The 23,239-nt window shown below is 45.9% G+C and overlaps 1 protein-coding gene across 4 annotated transcripts in view; it reads left to right on the top strand.

Moving 5' to 3' along the window:
- The window catches only part of LOC139558020 (serine/threonine-protein kinase Wnk-like), a 118,466-nt gene that overhangs the window by 12,441 nt on the left and 82,786 nt on the right, over positions 1–23,239 (top strand). For all 4 annotated transcript variants that reach the window (XM_071373426.1, XM_071373428.1, XM_071373427.1 and 1 more), the window contains exon 2: positions 22,350–23,239. This exon is cut by the window's right edge and continues 416 nt beyond it. In XM_071373426.1, the coding sequence (XP_071229527.1) occupies positions 22,873–23,239 (367 nt within the window). In that variant the 5' untranslated portion in view covers positions 22,350–22,872. The remainder of the gene's footprint in view (positions 1–22,349) is intronic.

Here is a 23,239-nt window from a genome sequence, read left to right as displayed (position 1 = left end):
CATCAACAGGCAACAAAGTGTTTGAAAAACAACCACACAAATAACGCCGCAAAACATCTTACCAACAGCGCACACGTTCATTCACAATCGACATAAAATGGCAGCTACGTAGCAGTACCTAGCAGTACGAAGCTAGCTGCAACCGAGCACGGCTCACATTACTCTCTGCAAACCCAACCAACTTCCTCAACATGTTACTAAACAAACCTTAAACACTCTTGACATGTTATCAAGTTATTACATTTAAATTACTCTTTTTAATCATCAATAATGTACCTGAAAAAGGGTAGAAAGAATCACGATAGTGATACGGAATGTTTACTCATTGAACGTTTAGTGCAATGAGAAAAAGACCGCGAATTCTCCGTGAACTTGAGTGGAGACCAGAGCAATCGATCTCAGGCTCATAGATTAAGAGCATTTAGTAGATCACAGATTAGCACTTTTATCCACGACAACATAAAGGAATCAACATAACGTTTACACATTCCTCTCACAATTCGTACCCTTTGCATGCTTGACGGATTTTAACAGAATTATATAAATGTTATCAATCTATCAACTAATACTGACTGCATGATCTTCTTAACCTTAGATGTTTTAAGATCCTCACATACTATGAATTTACTAATACTTTTTAATGTATAACAGGCTATTAGTATTTCCTTTAACCTGTCACACTCTCCCCGACAAAATAAATGTTGTCCCAACATTACCAACATTGTCTTCTTCAACAGTCTGTATGCACTGGACCTAGAAAATCCTCTTCTGTAAGGTAGTACTTGAGCAGAGGTCAAGGGTCACAGTTCAAATATAACTAACAAGTTATTCACAGTCCATATCTGTTGACCAGCTGTATAACATAAACAGTCCTTTCTCATACTATTGATCAACAGTCCATCAATTTTAATGATCTAAATGCATAGTCTGCAAATTTTCTCTTGTGACAGTCTGTGAAATCAGTCAGTAGTCCATGATCAAACATGTCAACTCTGTAGCCTCATGTTTGCTGAAGCCCATACATGTAAGGTGGCTGAAAGTAACATTGCTGTAGTGATGGCAGCCATGGAACCAGTCCTGGTGCAGAGTAGACAGGGAACAACTGTGGCTGTGGCTGGATACTGTAGCAGGAAGGGATACCAAGCTGATCATAGGTGATACGACTTGGAGGGTGTCTCTCTCTTTGTGGCAGCTGGTAGGCTGGTTCCTCAGGTTCAGCAGCATCAGTTAATGAAGGAAGGGCACTTGGTGGACGATCATCAGGCAAATTTTCAGCAGGCAAGTTCATCTCCTCAGCAGGCAGGTCTTGAACTGTTGTTGTCTCCTCCAGCCGCTTTTCAACAAGAGGCTGTGCTGGTAGCGTATCAGGGACTGGCACCGCAACTGTCTGTTTCACTGGTGGGGGCCTGTGTTCCCACCCTCTCGCTGGTTCAGCATTCCTCTCCTCAGGTACTGTAGGAGATGTGGGAACCTGTAGCGGCTCATGAAGGTCATATTCATCCCCGCTGTCTTCATCAGAATCTAGAGGATGTGATGCAGGCTGATGTCTCCTTTTTTTCTGACTTTTGTCATCTTTGGTCATTTCTGGTTGCGTCTCAAAAGGTAAGTGGTCACAGGACATGAGCAGGTTTCTGTGCAGGACCCTGGAGCGTCCCCTACCCTTTTCTGGTCTCAATTCATAAATCGGCAGGTCTGAACCCATTTGTCTCACTACTGTGTGAATTGTATCTTCCCAATAGTTACGGAGTTTGCCTGGTCCTCCTCTTGGTGTCAGGTTTTTAATCAGAACTCGCTCACCAGGCTGTAGCACTGAACTCCTAACTTTAGTGTCATAGTACTTCTTACTTCTTTCAGCAGCTTTCTGAGCATTTTCATTTGCAATGGCGTATGCTTCTTCCATCCCTCGTTTCCAGTTCTCCACGTAGTCTCGATGGTTACTGGAACCTGCCTCTGTGCACAATCCAAAGAGCATATCAACTGGAAGCCTGGGTGATCTCCCAAACAGAAGATAAAATGGTGAATAGCCAGTCACTTCGCAACGGGTGCAGTTATAGGCATAAACCAGTTTGTTCAGAGACTCCTTCCAATTTGACTTTTGTGTCTCAGTTAGTGTCTTTAACATTTGCAACAATGTTCTGTTCATGCGTTCCACTTGACCGTTCCCCATCGGGTGGTAGGGTGTTGTTCTGGACCCCGCCATGCCACTGAGTTTCTTTAACTGATGGAACAACTGATTTTCAAATTTTCCCCCTTGGTCATGGTGGATGCGGGACGGGAACCCAAACTTCAGGGCAAAGTCATTGAAGATGAGATTTGCAGCAGTTTTACCTGACTTTGATGTGGTGGCGTAGGCTTGAGTGAAACGTGTAAAATGATCAACAATCACGAGGATGTACTCATATCCCCCTTTGCATCTGTCGAGATGAAGGAAGTCTATACATACCAGTTCAAATGGCTGTGTTGTCACAATGTTTGTCAGAGGAGCTCTTGCTTCATGGGCTGGCTTTTTCTGCTTGACACAGCTACAAGTTTTAGTCACATAGTGCTCGATGTCAGATTGCATATATGGCCAGAAGAAGCGGTCACATACTAGTGATACAGTGCGGTCAGTACCTTGGTGTCCCATGTTATTGTGCAACTCTTCCATCACTTTACCTTTGTACTGCTCTGGTAGAACTAACTGCTTGCGGGCTGTAGTGATTCTGTACAGAATGCCATCACTGTCTATTGTCAATTTGTCCCATTCTCTGAATAGGCATTTTGTCTTTGGACTGAATTCCTTTTGCTCTTTAACTGGCGGTTTGAAACCCGACAGTTTGAAATTGAGCACAGGACGGATGACCGGATCAGATTCTTGTGCTTCTCTTATCCCATCTTTTGGGATCGAGCTGGTTGTTGCAGTGGTTGTCTCACCTTCAGCTGATACTGACATAGCTGCAGCTGAAAGTGACCAAGGTACAACAGCCTCTTTCTGTACCTCAACTGCTTGTATCGTGGCGGCAATGGTGTCTGGTGGAAGTTCCTCAGAACATTCTCTCATCAGTGACTCTACATCCAGTGGCATCCTTGACAACGCATCTGCATCACCGTTCTCTCTGCCTGGCCTGTACTTTATTGTGAAGTGGAAATCAGCCAATTCTGAAACCCACCTGGAAGTGGTTGCGTTCAGTTTCGCAGTAGACAGAATGTAGCTGAGCGGGTTGTTATCGCTGTATACAGTGAAGGACGGAGCATAGTACAAATAATCATGGAACTTATCAGTGATTGCCCATTTTAGAGCTAGAAATTCTAGCTTGCCCGAGTGGTAGTGATAGTTCTTCTCAGCTGCTGTTAAGGTTCGAGAGCCATAAGCAATGACCCTAAGCTTCCCATCTTGCTTTTGATAGAGAACTGCTCCCAAGCCTTGGTGTGACGCATCAGTGTGTACAACAAATGGCTGAGTGAAATCAGGAAAACCTAAGACTGGTGGGTGAAGCAAACACTCAATCAGCTGTTCAAGTGCCTGTTGATGCTGGTCAGTCCACAGGATTGGCTTGTTTGAGGGCACCACATGACTTATTTTCTTTGTTTTTCTTTTCCGTGGGTGGTCAGGTAATTTCTCTGAATCTGCTTTCAGGAGGTCATACAGGCAGCTGGCCCTCCTAGAAAAGTCTTTGATGTACTGTCTGTAGTAAGTGAGTAAACCCAGCATTTGTCTGAGCTGGCCCACAGTCCCTGGTCTGATTTCTTTCAATGCTCTTACTGCTTCAAAATCGGCTGGGTCAACTCGGCTGCCCTCTGCAGACACTACTCTGCCCAAATAACGGACCTGGGGTTTAAAGAGATCACACTTACTTGGTTTGAGTTTAAAGCCATACTCTCTGAGACGCTGCAAAACTTTTCGCACATCATTCACATGGCTGTCGAAAGTTTTACTGAAAACAAGCGTGTCGTCCAGATAAGGAATGCAGATGTCATCCCGGAGCCCTTCCAAACACTCCTCCATACACCGCTGAAAAGCTGCAGGAGCGTTCATGAGGCCGAATGGCATCCGTATCCACTCATAGAGTCCCCACGGGGTCACAAATGCTGTCAGTGGTCTGCTTTCTTCAGAGATGAACCCCTGGTGATAAGCTTTTCCCTGATCTAAGAGGGAGAACCAGGAATTACCACCTAAACTGTCCATGATGTCTTGGACCCGAGGGATGGGCTGGCGGTCGGGATGTGTCTTTCTGTTCAGGTCTCTGTAATCTATACACAACCGGAGGGTCCCATCCTTCTTACGAACGCACACGACAGGTGAAGAATATGAAGAGTTTGACTTCCTAACCCAGCCCTGGGCTATGAGGTCATAAAGGTAACCCTTCATCTCCTGATACAGTGGCCTGGGCACTGACATGTATGTGCGCTTGACTGGTTCAGAGTCCTTTAGAGAAATAGTCATTTTCAATCGTTCAATGCAGCCAATGTCATTGTCTGATCTGGAGAAGGAGTGACACTCTTCTCTAAGCATTTGCCTAACAACCTCTCTCTGCTCTTCGGTTAGGTGAGTTAAACCTACTGGTGGATCCCACTGTTCAGTAGCAGTACATGGGGTTCGAACGCTGGTGTGATTCACTGTGGCTGGGGTGACAGTTTTTTCAAAGACTTGGGCAGGTAACACAGTCATAATGGTTTGTACTGTACCGATTATTGTGCGTCCTAGCAGGGCAATGTCGTGGTCAGTAGGGTTAGAGACATCAAGCCTGATAACTGGAAAAGCACCTTTCCTGACTCTGACTAGTGTGTCAAAGAACTCAAGGTCGTCTGGCCACTGCGGGTTCAGGTCTGGCTGGAAAAGCATTGTCATGTCCTCTTTGAAAGGCTGGGAAGCTACACGGCACTCAATCTGAATGCTACTGTGTTTTGGTACAGCAACCTTCTCTTTCTTGGTTTTCACTGCGTATTCATCTGTCTGTTCTGCGCTAACAGCCTGTATAAAAGCACTCACCTTGTTTCTTTTGAGGCTTGGGAAAGCTGTTTTTATTGTACTGTATCGTTTAGTCTTTTCGGTCATTGTCAGGATGTGCTCGATAACATTGAAACCTATGATGGGATGAGATAGGTGACAGCCTTTCATTACCAGCACTGGGATGATCAGTTCCTTTGTTTCGTCAGTTTCAGAGGCTAGCCGAAAAGTTGTTTCAATCCATCCCAGGTACGGCATTTCAGTCCCATTTGCTGCAGTCAACCTTAGATCAGCAGGTGAGTCCAGGATTTCTGAAACATCTCTCAGCCTTGCGTTTGGGAGAGATTCCTCTTTCCATCGTTCATCAATGACCGATACCTGAGAGCCTGTGTCCCATAGAGCTTGGAGGTGGTGGCGATTCAGGTGACACTCAATAAGGCACTGTCTGCCGACTAGCGAGGTGACCTTACGGGGGTAGCGACCTTGAGCTAGGGATGGTAAGGAGTGGGCATTTTCCTCTGTGCAGGAAAACCTTTCACTGGTAGAGTTAATTTTCAGGTGAGTGCATTTTTCCTTATGTTTAATCCAATGTTGGTTTTGACATACTTTGGAACAGTAGTGTCTCTTTACATGATGAACATTGTTTCAGGTTCTCAAATGAATCTTCTCTGGCACAATTTGCACATTTCTGGGACTTTTTGGTAGCTACGGTTAACACTCGTCCCTCAGCGGTAACCTTTCCCCGTTTAAATGGGCCTCCCTTGATGGTCTGACTCCCCGGATTTTACATCCAGCTTGAAAATGTTCTCCACTCCCACATCGGAAGCAGTGTGTGCAGCGTGCATCTGTTCTGGCCTGCTGGCAGACAAAACACCTCCTTGGAGCTTGAGCAGAGCGGTTGGCATACCGGTTAGGTGCATATTGATGCTGCGCAGGGTCAGGTGCTTGGGACTGGCTGTAGTTGCTGTAATACTGCTGCTGGGACACAGGTGGCTGGGGGTCCCTATCTGGCCTCCTAACTGGAGGTGGGGCATAGGCACAAGGCGGTGACCGAAACATAGGCTGCTGTAATGTCTCCTTAATCTGAGCAATCTCTGCACTGAGACCTTTTAGAGAAGCTACACCTGTCTTAAGTTCAGCTAACTCTGTTAACAGTTCTGCGGGTATCTTAACGTCGGCTTCCTTCACAGGACACTTTGTGGATGGCGTATCTTCAAACTGGACTACACTTACAGTTGTAGCAGGCTGTGGGGCATGAAACCTCTTTTTGTTTCGTCTTTCTATCTCATTAGCACAAGCAATGTTAAGCTTCTCTAGCAAAACCTCATCTGATGTTTCGCTATCTAGCAGGAGAGGCTGCATGTCTATCCTGATACTGTCACTCTGGAGACCTGTAAGGACTGTGTGTAAACACATGCGCTGGACTAGAGCAGGGTCATACTTAAGCCCTGATTCTGACTCCTGGGATGCAAACAGTACTTTTTGCCTCAAATCTAAGACGCACATCAGGAAGCTTTGAGGGGTCTCCTTGCTATGCTGTGCTTCTGAAGCTAGCTGTTTGTAAAGCTCTGTTGCACTCTTCTCTTGGAAGTGGGAACGCAGGATACATCTAAGTGTGGTAAGAGTTAGCTGGGGTTTACCTTCCAAGTAACTGCGTAGCTGTGAGCCTGGAGAAATAGCCCTGACTACTGCATCTACTATTTCTACCTCAGGATAGCCTCTGTTAAGTCCATTCTCGATCTGATGGGCAAGGCTGGAAAAAATCAGTTTATCTTTCTGGCCCGGTTCACCTATCTGACCAGAAATTTTAAACTCTTTGCGCCAGTATGAGCTGGGCTGTGCATTGGGTGAGAGCGGCACGCTCCCCTGAAGATTGGCATGGGGTTGGGGCTGACGCAGAGAATCACTGGCTTTGGCTGCAGTAATCTGCTCAGTTCCCACCCTTTGTTGTGGGGTTACAGTTCTCAGTTCCTCTATTCTGTGATGTATTCCGTCTGTTTCAATATCATGGTCAGTTTGCCATGTTTTGTTATCTTTGCCACTTATCTCTGTCATTGTCTCTTTAAGTAGCAACAATTCCGACATGCCGCCATCTTCTAACTCCGCAACTTCCTCTCTTCCAAGGAACCTCATAATGTGAGTCATCAATGATATGCGGGATTTGTCTTGAACATCTCTTCTCTGTTCGCCTGATATGTCAAGGAAATCACATATCTCTAGTAACTTATCTTTAGTCAGGGTGTGCAATTCTCCTACTACCTCTTCCTGTAGTTCTTCCAAGGCGGTTGTCATGTTGACAGAACAGGAGGAACTTTTACTGTGCAGGAGTTGACTCTGAATTAGATGGTCCTTACTGTCTCTGATGGTCGATCAATGGCCTCAGTGGACACGTACTTAACCACCAACTTCCAGCTCTCCTCGAACAGCAACACTTTCCTCACTGCAGCCTGCCTGAGTTATTATGTGGGGATTTAGCTGGCTCGGAATTCAGCAACCAGGATGTGGAAACTGGACATCTGAGCAGCAATCTCAGCGAAGCCTCCAAAAATGTTACACCCCTGAAAAAGGGTAGAAAGAATCACGATAGTGATACGGAATGTTTACTCATTGAACGTTTAGTGCAATCATTTTACATAAATAACACATTTTACAGAACAACAGATCTACAGGAACGATAGGTTTTGTAGGGTACAAGGCTTATTCAAATCATAACAGTATACACTGTACATCACTGAAACAAATACTGTTTTCAATATAACTGTCAAGCAAAGCTTTAACTCAGTAAACCATAACACAATTCATCAACAGGCAACAAAGTGTTTGAAAAACAACCACACAAATAACGCCGCAAAACATCTTACCAACAGCGCACACGTTCATTCACAATCGACATAAAATGGCAGCTACGTAGCAGTACCTAGCAGTACGAAGCTAGCTGCAACCGAGCACGGCTCACATTACTCTCTGCAAACCCAACCAACTTCCTCAACATGTTACTAAACAAACCTTAAACACTCTTGACATGTTATCAAGTTATTACATTTAAATTACTCTTTTTAATCATCAATAATGTACCTGAAAAAGGGTAGAAAGAATCACGATAGTGATACGGAATGTTTACTCATTGAACGTTTAGTGCAATGAGAAAAAGACCGCGAATTCTCCGTGAACTTGAGTGGAGACCAGAGCAATCGATCTCAGGCTCATAGATTAAGAGCATTTAGTAGATCACAGATTAGCACTTTTATCCACGACAACATAAAGGAATCAACATAACGTTTACACATTCCTCTCACAATTCGTACCCTTTGCATGCTTGACGGATTTTAACAGAATTATATAAATGTTATCAATCTATCAACTAATACTGACTGCATGATCTTCTTAACCTTAGATGTTTTAAGATCCTCACATACTATGAATTTACTAATACTTTTTAATGTATAACAGGCTATTAGTATTTCCTTTAACCTGTCACACCAACATGGGATGTAATTTCCCTGGTGTCAGGATTTGTTTTATTTTTAAAGGGGACATGTGTTGTGCACGCACGTATGTTACAGTTTTGTGTGTGTGTGTGTGTGTGTGTGTGTGTGTGTGTGTGTGTGTGTGTGTGTGTGTGTGTGTGTGTGTGTGTGTGTGTGTGTGTGTGTGTGTATATACATATATACAGTGCCTAAAGAAAAGTCTACACCCCCCCTTGGATTTCTTCACATTTTATTATGTTACAAAGTGGGATTAAAATTGATTTCATCGTAGTTTTTTCCCCCATAATCTACACAAAATACTATGAAAAAGTAGAAGAAAAATTCCCCCCAAAATTACGATTGTTGAAAAATTAAACACTAATATACGTTGATTAGGTAAGTATTTACCCCCTTGGATTTCTTCACATTTTATTGTGTTACAAATTGGGATTCATTGTTTTTTTTTTATTATAAAAAATTAAGAATCAGAAAGATTAATGAAAAATAAAACACTAATAAACCTTTATTAGATAAGTATTGTTAGAATCACCTTTGGCGGTGATCAAATCAAATTTTATTTGTCACATGCGCCGAAAACAACAGGTGTAGAACTTACAGTGAAATGCTTACTTACGAGCCCCTAACCAACAATGCAGTTAAAAAAAATATGGATGGCCTCCCGGGTGGCGCAGTGGTCTAGGGCACTGCATCGCAGTGCTAGCTGCCCCACCAGAGTCTCTGGGTTCGCGCCCAGGCTCTGTCGCAGCCGGCCGCAACCGGGAGGTCCGTGGGGCGACGCACAATTGGGCTAGCGTCGTTAGGGAGGGTTTGGCCGGTAGGGATATCCTTGTCTCATCGCGCTCCAGCGACTCCTGTGGCGGGCCGGGCGCAGTACGCGCTAACCAAGGGGGCCAGGTGCACAGTGTTTCCTCCGACACATTGGTGCGGCTGGCTTCCGGGTTGGAGGCGCGCTGTGTTAAGAAGCAGTGTGGCTTGGTTGGGTTGTGCTTCGGAGGACGCGTGGCTTTCGACCTTCGTCTCTCCCGAGCCCGTACGGGAGTTGTAGCGATGAGACAAGATAGTAATTACTAGCGATTGGATACCACGAAAATTGGGGAGAAAAGGGGATAAAATTTTGAAAAAATTAAAATTTTAAATAAAAATTAAATAAAAATATGGATAAGAATAAGAAATAAAAGTAACAAGTAATTAAAGAGCAGCAGTAAAATAACAATAGTGAGACTATATACAGGGGGGTAACAGTACAGAGTCAATGTGCGGGGGCACCGGTTAGTTGAGGTAATATGTACATGTACTGTAGGTAGAGTTCTTAAAGTGACAATGCATAGATAATAGCAACAGAGAGTAGCAACAGTGTAAAAGGGGGTGGGGGGGGGGGGGCAATGAAAATAGCCTAGGTAGCCATTTGATTAGATGTTCAGGACTCTTATGGCTTGGGGGTAAAAGCTGTTTAGAAGCCTCTTGGACCTAGACTTGGCACTCCGGTACCGCTCGCCATGCGATAACAGAGAGAACAGTCTATGACTAGGGTGGCTGGAGTCTTTGACAATTTTTAGGGCCTTCCTCTGACACCGCCTGGTATAGGAAGCTTGGCCCCAGTGATGTACTGTGCCGTTCGCACTACCCTCTGTAGTCTCTTGTGGTCGGAGGCCGAGCAGTTGCCATACCAGGGAGGGATGCAACCAGTCGGGATGCTCTCGATGGTGCAGCTGTAGAACCTTTTGAGGATCTGAGGACCCATTCAGTCTCCTGAGGGGGAATAGGTTTTGTCGTGCTCTCTTCACGACTGTCTTGGTGTGCTTGGACCATGGTGATGTGGACACCAAGGAACTTGAAGCTCTCAACCTATTCCACTGCAGCCCAGTCGATGACAATGGGGGCGTGCTTGGTCCTCTTTTTCCTGTAGTCCACAATAATCTCATTTGTCTTGATCACGCTGAGGGAGAGGTTGTTGTCCTGGCACCACATGTCCAAGTCTCTGACCTCCTCCCTATAGGCAGTCTCGTCGTTGTCGGCGATCATGCCTACCACTGTTGTGTCATCGGCAAATTTAATGATGGTGTTGGAGTCGTGCCTGGCCGTGCAGTCATGAGTGAACAGGGAGTACAGGAAGGGACTACCCTTACCACCTGGATGTCCAGGATCCAGTTGCAGAGGGAGGTGTTTAGTCCCAGGGTCCTTAGCTTATTTATGAGCTTTGAGGGCACTATGGTGTTAAACGCAGAGCTGTAGTCAATTAATAGCATTCTCACATAGGTGTTCCTTTTGTCCAGGTGGGAAAGGGCAGTGTGGAGTGTAATAGCGATTGCATCATCTGTGTATCTGTTGGGGCGGTATGCAAATTGGAGTGGGTCTAGGGTTTCTGGAATAAGGGTGTTGATGTGAGCCATGACCAGCACTTCATGGCTGCAGACGTGAGTGCTACGGGTCGGTAGTCATTTAGGCAGGTTACCTTAGTGTTCTTGGGCACAGGCACTATGGTGGTCTGCTTAAAACATGTTGGTATTACAGACTCGGACAGGGAGAGGCTGACAATGTCAGTGAAGACACTTGCCAGTTGGTCAGCGCATGCTCGCAGTACATGTCCTGTTAATCCGTCTTGCCCTGCGGCCTTGTGAATGTTGACCTGTTTAAAGGTCTTACTCACATCGGCTGCGGAGAGCGTAATCACACAGTCTTCCGGAACACCTGGTGCTCTCATGCATGTTTCAGTGTTATTTGCCTCGAAGCGAGCTTAGAAGTAGTTTTAGCTCGTCTGGTAGGCTCGTGTCACTGGGCAGCTCTCGGCTGTGCTTCCCATTGTAGTCTGTAATGGTTTGCAAGCCCTGCCACATCCGACGAGTGTCCGAGCCGGTGTTGTACGATTCGATCTTAGTCCTGTATTGATGCTTTGTCTGTTTGATGGTTTGTCAGAGGGCATAGCGGGATTTCTTATAAGCTTCCGGGTTAGAGTCCCACTCCTTGAAAGCGGCAGCTCTAACCTTTAGCTCAGTACGGATGTTGCCTGTAATCCATGGCTTCTGGTTGGGGTATGTACATACGGTCACTGTGGGGACGACGTCATTGATACACTTATTGATGAAGCCAGTGGCTGATGTGGTGTACTCCTCAATGCCATTGGAGGAATTCCGGAACATATTTCAGTCTGTGCTAGCAAAACAGTCCTGTAGTTTAGTATCTACTTCATCTGACCCCTTTTCTATTGATCGAGTCACTGGTGCGTCCTGCTTTAATTTTTGCTTGTAAGCAGGAATCAGGAGGATAGAATTATGGTCAGATTTGCCAAATGGAGGACGAGGGAGAGCTTTGTATGCATCTCTGTGTGTGGAATAAAGATGTTCCAGTGTTTTTTCCTCTGGTTGAACATTTAACATGCTGATAGAAATTTGGTAAACGGATTTAAGTTTCCCTGCATTAAAGTCCCCGGCTACTAGGAGCGCCACCTCTGGGTGAGCGTCTTCTTGTTTTCTTATAGCAGAATACAGCTCATTCAATGCTGTCTTAGTGCCAGCCTCAGATTACAGCTATGAGTCTTCTTGGGAAAGCCTATAAGATCTTTGCACGCCTGGATTGTGCAATTGTTATGCAGGTGAATGAGGACCCAAAAGCGACGTAATAGAAACAGAGTCTTTATTCCAGTATCAAACAAACAATGATTCTCCTGGATATATCAAAGGTAAATCCAAAACAGGAAACTGAAATCCTCTCGTCAGTAGAGAGGAACGACAGGAGACGCGACCACAGACCGCAGGTCGCTTCAGGAAGGCACAGGCCGTAGCTGACATAGACACCTGCTCACACGCAGCATCTGAAGAAGGCAAAAACACGACAGGGCGGAACAAGGACACAGGAACAGCAAACATCAAACAAGAATCCGACAAGGACAGAAGCGGAAAACAGAGGGAGAAATAGGGACTCTAATCAGAGGGCAAAATAGGGAACAGGTGTGGAAGAGTAAATGAGGTCGTTAGGAGAATGAGAAACAGCTGGGAGCAGGAACGGAACGAAAGAGAGAGAGAGCGGGAGAGGGAGAGAGGGAGGAGGAGAGAGAGAGAGAGAAAGAGGAAAAGAACCTAATAAGACCAGCAGAGGGAAGCACAGGGACAAGACATGATGATCAAAGACAAAACATGACAGTACCCCCCCACTCACCGAGCGCCTCCTGGCGCACTCGAGGAGGAACCCTGGCGGCAACGAAGGAAATCATCAATCAACGAACGGTCCAGCACGTCCCGAGATGGAACCCAACTCCTCTCCTCAGGACCGTAACCCTCCCAATCCACTAAGTACTGGTGACCACGTCCCCGAGAACGCATGTCCATGATCTTCCGTACCTTGTAAATAGGAGCGCCCTCGACAAGGACGGGGGGGGGGGAGGGAAGACGAACGGGGGCGCGAAGAAAAGGCTTGACACAAGAGACATGGAAGACAGGGTGGACGCGACGAAGATGTCGCGGAAGAAGCAGTCGCACAGCGACAGGATTGACGACCTGAGAGACACGGAACGGACCAATGAACCGCGGAGTCAACTTGCGAGAAGCTGTCGTAAGGGGAAGGTTACGAGTGGAAAGCCACACTCTCTGACCGCGACAATACCTAGGACTCTTAATCCTACGTTTATTGGCGGCTCTCACAGTCTGCGCCCTGTAACGGCAAAGTGCAGACCTGACCCTCCTCCAGGTGCGCTCACAACGTTGGACAAAAGCCTGAGCGGAGGGAACGCTGGACTCGGCGAGCTGGGACGAGAACAGAGGAGGCTGGTACCCAAGACTACTCTGAAACGGAGATAGCCCGGTAGCAGACGAAGGAAGCGAGTTGTGAGCGTACTCAGCCCAGGGGAGCTGTTCTGCCCAAGACGCAGGGTTTCGAAACGAAAGGCTGCGTAATATGCGACCAATCGACTGATTGGCCCTTTCTGCTTGACCGTTAGACTGGGGATGAAACCCGGAAGAGAGACTGACGGAAGCACCAATCAAACGACAGAACTCCCTCCAAAACTGTGACGTGAATTGCGGACCTCTGTCTGAAACGGCGTCTAACGGGAGGCCATGAATTCTGAACACATTCTCAATGATGATTTGTGCCGTCTCCTTAGCGGAAGGAAGCTTAGCGAGGGGAATGAAATGTGCCGCCTTAGAGAACCTATCGATAACCGTAAGAATCACAGTCTTCCCCGCAGACGAAGGCAGACCGGTAATAAAGTCTAAGGCGATGTGAGACCATGGTCGAGAAGGAATGGGAAGCGGTCTGAGACGACCGGCAGGAGGAGAGTTACCTGACTTAGTCTGCGCGCAGTCCGAACAAGCAGCCACGAAACGGCGCGTGTCCCGCTCCTGAGTAGGCCACCAAAACCGCTGGCGAATAGAAGCAAGCGTACCCCGAACGCCGGGGTGGCCAGCTAACTTGGCAGAGTGAGCCCACTGAAGAACAGCCAGACGAGTAGAGACAGGAACGAACAGAAGGTTACTAGGACAAGCGCGCGGCGACGCAGTGTGAGTGAGTGCTTGCTTTACCTGTCTCTCAATTCCCCAGACAGTCAACCCGACAACACGCCCTTCAGGGAGAATCCCCTCGGGGTCGGTAGAAGCCACAGAAGAACTAAAGAGACGGGATAAGGCATCAGGCTTGGTGTTCTTATTTCCCGGACGATAGGAAATCACGAACTCGAAACGAGCGAAAAACAACGCCCAACGAGCTTGACGTGCATTAAGTCGTTTGGCAGAACGGATGTACTCAAGGTTCTTATGGTCAGTCCAAACGACAAAAGGGACGGTCGCCCCCTCCAACCACTGTCGCCATTCGCCTATGGCTAAGCGGATGGCGAGCAGTTCGCGGTTACCCACATCATAGTTGCGTTCCGATGGCGACAGGCGATGAGAAAAGTAAGCGCAAGGATGGACCTTATCGTCAGAATGGAAGCGCTGAGACAGAATGGCTCCCACGCCCACCTCTGAAGCGTCAACCTCGACAATGAATTGTTTAGTGACGTCAGGAGTAACAAGGATAGGGGCGGATGTAAAACGCTTCTTGAGGAGATCAAAAGCTCCCTGGGCGGAACCGGACCACTTAAAGCAAGTCTTGACAGAAGTCAGAGCTGTGAGAGGGGCAGCCACTTGACCGAAATTACGAATGAAACGCCGATAGAAATTAGCGAAACCGAGAAAGCGCTGCAACTCGACACGTGACTTAGGAACGGACCAATCGCTGACAGCCTGGACCTTAGCGGGATCCATCTGAATGCCTTCAGCGGAAATAACAGAACCGAGAAATGTGACAGAGGAGACATGAAAGGCGCACTTCTCAGCCTTCACGTAGAGACAATTCTCTAAAAGGCGCTGGAGTACACGTCGAACGTGCTGAACATGAATCTCGAGTGACGGTGAAAAAATCAGGATATCGTCAAGGTAAACGAAAACAAAAATGTTCAGCATGTCTCTCAGTACATCATTAACTAATGCCTGAAAGACAGCTGGAGCATTAGCGAGACCGAACGGCAGAACCCGGTATTCAAAATGCCCTAACGGAGTGTTAAACGCCGTTTTCCACTCGTCCCCCTCTCTGATGCGTACGAGATGGTAAGCGTTACGAAGGTCCAACTTAGTAAAGAACCTGGCTCCCTGCAAAATCTCGAAGGCTGACGACATAAGGGGAAGCGGATAACGATTCTTAACCGTTATGTCATTCAGCCCTCGATAATCCACGCAGGGACGCAGAGTACCGTCCTTCTTCTTAACAAAGAAAAATCCCGCTCCGGCGGGAGAGGAAGAAGGCACCACGGTACCGGCGTCGAGAGAAACAGACAGATAATCCTCGAGAGCCTTACGTTCGGGAGCCGACAGAGAGTATAGTCTACCCCGAGGGGGAGTGGTCCCCGGAAGGAGATCAATACAACAATCATACGACCGGTGAGGAGGAAGGGAGCTGGCTCTGGACCGACTGAAGACCGTGCGCAGATCATGATATTCCTCCGGCACTCCTGTCAAATCACCAGGTTCCTCCTGAGTAGAGGGGACAGAAGACACAGGAGGGATAGCAGACATTAAACACTTCACATGACAAGAAACGTTCCAGGATAGGATAGAATTACTAGACCAATTAATAGAAGGATTATGACATACTAGCCAGGGATGACCCAAAACAACAGGTGTAAAAGGTGAACGAAAAATCAAAAAGGAAATGGTCTCACTGTGGTTACCAGATACTGTGAGGGTTAAAGGTAGTGTCTCACATCTGATACTGGGGAGAAGACTACCATCTAAGGCGAACATGGGCGTGGGCTTCCCTAACTGTCTGAGAGGAATGTCATGTTTCCGAGCCCATGCTTCGTCCATAAAACAACCCTCAGCCCCAGAGTCTATCAAGGCACTGCAGGAAGCAGCCGAACCGGTCCAGCGTAGATGGACCGACAAGGTAGTACAGGATCTTGATGGAGAGACCTGAGTAGTAGCGCTCACCAGTAGCCCTCCGCTTACTGATGAGCTCTGGCTTTTACTGGACATGACATGACAAAATGTCCAGCAGAACCGCAATAGAGGCAAAGGCGGTTGGTGATTCTCCGTTCCCTCTCCTTAGTCGAGATGCGAATACCTCCCAGCTGCATGGGCTCAGTCTCTGAGCCGGTGGGAGGAGATGGTTGAGATGCGGAGAGGGGAAACACCGTTAACGCGAGCTCTCTTCCACGAGCTCGGTGACGAAGATCTACCCGTCGTTCTATGCGGATGGCGAGTGCAATCAAAGAGTCCACGCTGGAAGGAACCTCCCGGGAGAGAATCTCATCCTTAACCTCAGCGTGGAGTCCCTCCAGAAAACGAGCGAGCAACGCCGGCTCGTTCCAGTCACTGGATGCAGCAAGAGTGCGAAACTCTATAGAGTAATCCGTTATGGATCGATCACCCTGACATAGGGAAGCCAGGGCCCTGGAAGCCTCCTTCCCAAAAACTGAACGATCAAAAACCCGTATCATCTCCTCTTTAAAGCTCTGATAAACGTTAGAACACTCAGCCCTTGCCTCCCAGATAGCTGTGCCCCACTCCCGAGCCCGACCAGTAAGGAGTGATATGACGTAAGCGATCCGAGCTCTCTCTCTTGAGTACGTGTTGGGCTGGAGAGAGAACACAATATCACACTGGGTGAGAAAGGAGCGACACTCAGTGGGCTGCCCAGAGTAACATGGTGGGTTATTAACCCTAGGTTCCGGAGACTCGGAAGACCAGGAAGTAGCTGGTGGCACGAGACGAAGACTCAGAAACTGTCCAGAGAGATCGGAGACCTGAGCGGCCAGGGTCTCAACGGCATGACGAGCAGCAAACAATTCCTGCTCGTGTCTGCCGAGCATTGCTCCCTGGAACTCGACGGCAGTGTTGAGAGAATCCATAGTCGCTGGGTCCATCTTGGTCGGATTCTTCTGTTATGCAGGTGAATGAGGACCCAAAAGCGACGTAATAGAAACAGAGTCTTTATTCCAGTATCAAACAAACAATGATTCTCCTGGATATATCAAAGGTAAATCCAAAACAGGAAACTGAAATCCTCTCGTCAGTAGAGAGGAACGACAGGAGACGCGACCACAGACCGCAGGTCGCTTCAGGAAGGCACAGGCCGTAGCTGACATAGACACCTGCTCACACGCAGCATCTGAAGAAGGCAAAAACACGACAGGGCGGAACAAGGACACAGGAACAGCAAACATCAAACAAGAATCCGACAAGGACAGAAGCGGAAAACAGAGGGAGAAATAGGGACTCTAATCAGAGGGCAAAATAGGGAACAGGTGTGGAAGAGTAAATGAGGTCGTTAGGAGAATGAGAAACAGCTGGGAGCAGGAACGGAACGAAAGAGAGAGAGAGCGGGAGAGGGAGAGAGGGAGGAGGAGAGAGAGAGAGAGAAAGAGGAAAAGAACCTAATAAGACCAGCAGAGGGAAGCACAGGGACAAGACATGATGATCAAAGACAAAACATGACAGCAATATTTGCCCATTATTCTTTTCGAAATTCTACAAGCTCTGTCAAGGGGTTGGGGATCATGGCTAGACAGAAATGTCTTGCCATAGATTTTCAAGCAGGTTTGGGTCAAAACTGTAACTAGGCCAATCAGGAACATTCACTGTGTTCTTGGTAAGCAACTGCAGTGTATATTTGGCTTTGTGTTGTAAGCTATTGTAACGCTCATCTTTCTCCTCATCTGGTCAGGAACGTGACAGCTATTGTCCTGCTGAATGGTGAATTCCTGGTATAAAGCAGACTGAAGCTGGTTTTCCTCTAGAATTTTTCCTAAGCTTTGCTCCATCCCGTTTCTTTTCATCCTGAAAAACTCCCCAGTTTTTGCCGATGTCAAGCATACCCATACCAGGATGCAGCCACCACCAAGCTTGAAAATAAGGAAGCAGTTACGCTGTGATGTTTTGTGTTGAATTTGCCCCAAACATAAGGCTTTGCATTCAGGCCAAAAAGTGTATTCCTTTGCTGTGTTTTTTTGCAGTATTACTTTTGTGCTTTGATGCATACATATGCATGTTTTGGAATATTTTTATTATTCTTTTCACTCTGTCATTTATGTCATTATTGTGGAGTCACTACAATGTTGTTGATCCATCCTCAGTTTTCTTCCGACTCAGCCATTGAACTTGGTAAGCGTTTTAAAATCACCAATGGCCTCATGGTGACATCCCTAAGCAGTTTCCTTCCTATCCTGCAGCTCAGTTCAGAAGGACGACTACATCTTTGATGTGTCTGGGTGGTTAAATAGATCATCCACAGCATAATTATTATCTTGACCATGCTTAATGATATATTCTATGTCTGATTTGTTATTCTTACCCATCTACCAATCACTGCCGTTCTTTATGAGGCTTTCGATAAGCTCCCTGCTCTTTGTAGTTGAATCTGTGCTTGAAATTCAATAGTTGACTGAGGGACCTAACAGATGTTGAATGTATAGGGGACAGAGGAAGGGGTAGTCATTCAAAAATCATGTCAATCCCTATTATTTCACACAGAGTGAGTCCATTTAACTTTTGTGATTTGTTAAACCAATTTTTACTTCTGAACTAATTTAGGCTTGCCTAAACAAAGGGCTTGAATACTTATGCAACGACTATATTTTAGTTATTACATTTGTATTAATTAATAAAAATGTGTAGCATTTTCTATTCACTTTGACATTTGTGTCAAATTTGTGACACACATTTTTTATTAAATCTATTTCAATCCCACTTTGTAACACAACGACATGTAAAAACAGTTCAAGGGTGTGTAGACTTTCTATAGGCAATTTTTGTGTGTGTGTGTGTGTGTGTGTGTGTGTGTGTGTGTGTGTGTGTGTGTGTGTGTGTGTGTGTGTGTGTGTGTGTGTGTGTGTGTGTGTGTGTGTGTGTCGCACGCACATCTGTGTGTGTATGTGCATATGTGTGTGTTTATGTATGCGTGTGCATGTATACATGCCTATGTCTGTGTGTGTGTGTGTGTGTGTGCTTGCGTGCCTGTAAATGTGTGTGTAGGAGAGTCAGTGACTGTGAGGGAGAGAGGGATGGGCTGTGTCAGTGTGAATGTGTTTGATGCACTGTGATAACTCTGTTCCATGGGAACTCCTTGCCCTGGGGACACTGGGGAATAAGTTCTTGTTTAAAGGAGATATTCCCCCGTGTCACCTATTTCCTGCTGAGGCCTTACCTATCAACCCATGTCTGTCTCATTCATAGACTCACTTATATAATGTCTGTCCCCATTCCCCAATGTCTGGTCCCAGATCTTTTTGTGCTGTCTTGTCCAATGATTGTTCAATGACCATAGGAGTTGGCAAGATAGCACAAACAGATCTGGGACCAGGCTAATGTCTGTCCTATATAATATGTTTGTCTCCACTCTGGTTCCTTTCTCTTGTTTGTGGTCACATCAATTGATAAGGTCAAAGGACAGGAAAGGACAAAGAGAAAAGTTCAGGTTAGCACTGTAATGTGAAAGAGGTATAAGTCAATTGAGAGGTTTGGAATACTGTTACTGTAGCTACCTGACTAGACAGCAGCTAGACCCACAGTACTCCTGTGACATGTATCTACAGACAGAATAGAGTTTGTGCTCTTTATAGTTATAGTGTCTACCTTTCATCTTTGTCTCAATCCTCATGCTGTAAACAGACTATAGCCTTAATGTAGGCTACAGATGGAGGAGCTTGCAATAGCATGTATTACTGTACTGTATGGGTCTAAGTAGTAATGTACAGTGCCTTCAGAATGTATTCACACCCTTTGACTTTTTCCTCATTTTGTTGTGTTACAGCCTGAATTTAAAATGGGTTAAATTTAGATTTTGTTTCACTGGCCTTCAAACAATACCCCATAATGTCAAAGTGGAATTATGTTCTTCGAAATGTGTACAAATTAATAAAAAATAAAAAGCTGAAATGTATTAACAAAGTATTCAACCCCTTTGTTATGGCAAGCCTAAATATGTTCAGGAGTAAAAATGTGCTTAAGTCACATAATAAGTTGCATGGACTCACACTGTGTGCAATAATAGTGTTTAATTTTTTTTTTTTTAATGACTACCTCATCTCTGTACACCACACATACAATTATCTGTAAGTTCCCTCAGTCGAGTAGTGAATTTCAAAGACAGATTGAACCACAAAGACCAGGGACGTTTTCCAATGCATCGCAAAGAAAGGCACCTATTGGTAGATGGGTAAAAAAAAGCAGACATTGAATATCCCTTTGAGCAAGGTGAGGTTATGAATTGAGCTTTTAGATGGTGTATTAATACACCCTCTCATGAGAAAGATACAGGCGTCCTTCCTAACTCAGTTGCAGGAGAGGAAGGAAACCGCCCAAGGATTACACCATGAGGCAAATGGTGACTTTAAAATAGTTACAGAGATTAATGGCTGTGATAGAAAACTGAGGATGGATCAACAACATTGTAGTTACTCAACAATACTAACCTAACTGACAGAGTAAAAATAACGAAGCCTGTTCAGAATACAAATATTCCAAAACATGCATCCTGTTTGCAATAATACAGTAAAGTAAAACTGCAAAAAATGTGGCAAAGAAATTAACTTTATGTCCTGAATACAAAGCTTTATGTTTGGGGCAAATCCAATACAACAAATCACGGAGTACCAGTCTTCATATTTTCAAGCATGGTGGTGGCTGCATCACGTTATGGGTATGCTTGTCATCAGCAAGGACTAGGGAGTTTTTTTATTTATAAAAAGTAACGGAAAAGAGCTAAGTACAAGCAAAATTGTTCAGTCTGCTTTCCAACAGATACAGCAGGACAATAACCTTTCAGCGGGACAATAACCTTTCAGCAGGACAATAACCTTTCAGCAGGACAATAATCTTTCAATAACCTTTCAGCAGGACAATAACCTTTCAGCAGGACAATAACCTTTCAATAACCTTTCAGCAGGACAATAACCTTTCAGCAGGACAATAACCTTTCAGCAGGACAATAACCTTTCAGCAGGACAATAACCTTTCAGCAGGACAATAACCTTTCAATAACCTTTCAGCAGGACAATAACCTTTCAGCAGGACAATAACCTTTCAGCAGGACAATAACCTTTCAGCAGGACAATAACCTTTCTAACAGGTCAATAACCTAAAACACAAGGCCAAATCTACACTGGAGTTGCTTACCAAGACGACAAGGCTGTTACTGTGTAATAGAGTAGCTACAAGTATGAGTTGACAGATATCGCTAAGAGTTGACAGATCGCTAAGAGGATCCCTCTGCTCATGAATGAATAATGAAGGAATGAATGGTCCATAGTACTGAATCATCCATTTTTAATCATCAGAACAGGATTTAGTACCGCTGTATTGACTAATGGTCTCCACCATTGATCTCCACCAAACACAACTAAAATTGCAACACACTCACTAAATTCTGATTGATGACAAACTCAAAGCAAAACTATGCAAGATGACAGATTCCTTCGTTTAACTAGTCTATGAAGTTAAATGCACAACACTTTTTAGGGGTGCTGGGCTGTAGAAAACTTTACTTAGTTGAACTGGCCCATAACAAAGATTAGTCTGTCATCAGGGTTTTTGATTAACAGATTTTAATGGTTCCTTTCCTCAGAGTAGGCCTACATTATCTCAAGTCTCACCATACATGGGCAGCTTGTAGCATGGCCTGTTCTGACATGGCCTGTTCTGGCAGGGCCTGTTCTTAAGCCACCCAATCCAAGATGAATTAATCACCTGACAGTCTTCAGAATTAACCCCAAAACACTGGAAACATAGAACATGCCATCTGCGTTATCCAGCATCTTATTACTGGAGCATTTCTTCAGCAGACTTATGAGGGTTGAAACTGAAAGAAACAGTCGGTATCGGCTGGCTGGCAAATTAAGGATTGTAGTAATTTAGAAGATAAAAGTTTGCTACTAGCTACGGCACAAACTGCAGAAATAGAAAACCCATTGCAGAATATTCCCTTTTTTAGAAGGCAATCAACACTGGAGATGGAACAGACACTGGGGAAATGCCTGGGAGTAACACCATAAATGGGTACTAGCCAGGCAGTGTTTAAAGTGTCCTATTAGGAATAAGTTACATTCAAAATGAGGAAACCATTCCTCTGAGGAGTGTATGAACATTTCTCCATTAATAAGAACAATTTGATTTGATAGGATTTTACACAGTGTGAGCAGGCATTCTTTGACAGACAGGACTGACTGTGGAAAGGAATATAGTACCAGGATAGAGCTGAGAACTTTGATTATTCTCAGATCCTCCCTCTGTGCAGTCCTCCACTGACCTCACCATCAAACCCAGAACATCAAACAAAAACAATCTCAAACATCAAACTGAAACTGGTGTTCTTGGAAATGAATGATTTGAATATGACTTGAACAGTGGAAAGTTATTAGCATCTCGCTATACTAGCCTGCTGAATACTAATGTGTTTGTTTGTTTTCTTCACAGGATTTACCTGAGGAGATTCACCTTAAGACTTTGAAGGAGAAGATTATCTAGAAGAGGAGGAAGAGGCCCTAGCTTCCCTCAGCTTCCCTCTCTTTCCCAGAGACATTAAACACTCTCCTCTGCCTCAGCGTGTGTATATAGTAAGGTTGGCTGAGGTGAGGCTTTATTGAGGTGCCTATTGAGGTTAGTCCCCTTGGTAAGGTGCACAGGAAAGGGTATGCACTTTAGGAGATGGAGAGAAAGAAAGTAAGGACATAAAGCTAGGACGGAGTGGAGATAAGAAGCACTGTGCTGCTCATCCTCTTTATGCCTCTGTAAAGACTCTAAAGAAAGGAGAGAGGAGGACGGGAGCCTCTAGTGGCAGGGCCCAGCCCCGTAGTCACCAGCAACACTGGAAGAACAGCAGCCAGAGAACCCTAGAAGCTGGGTAAGAAGAGGACCACAGAAAGAGAGGAGAGACGGGGACTGAACGAGAACCAGAGGGTCGGAGGAGGAGAGGACGGGGAGCAGGAGGGGCATCCCCATGGCGACGGACCCTGGAGAACCCACGGGGACAGAGGACTCCTCAGAGAAACCTGATGGAGCGCGAGAGGAGGAGACGGAGCAGGAGGATGGCAGGAGGGAAAGGACGCAAAGTACCCCCTCTGACTTCCCCTCCTCCCAGGCCCAGGAGAGGAGAGCCGCCGAGGGTAGGGATACAGGAGAAGGACCAAGAGGAGGCGGAAGCAGAGGAGGGCGAGGAGAGATGGAGGACAGAGATGTTAAGGAAGAGGAGATGCCTCCGTTTAGACCTATGTCTCTCTCCACACCCTCATCCCCGGCTGCGACCGTGGTGGCTTCAGGGTCAGGAGGTCATGGGCCGAGGCTGAGGAGAGAGAAGCGTTTCTTCA

The sequence above is a fragment of the Salvelinus alpinus genome, chromosome 28, assembly GCF_045679555.1.
Source record: "Salvelinus alpinus chromosome 28, SLU_Salpinus.1, whole genome shotgun sequence".
NCBI lineage: Eukaryota > Metazoa > Chordata > Actinopteri > Salmoniformes > Salmonidae > Salvelinus > Salvelinus alpinus.
The sequence above is the reverse complement of the archived record's forward strand: the minus strand, read 5'-3'. Positions and strand labels throughout refer to the sequence as shown.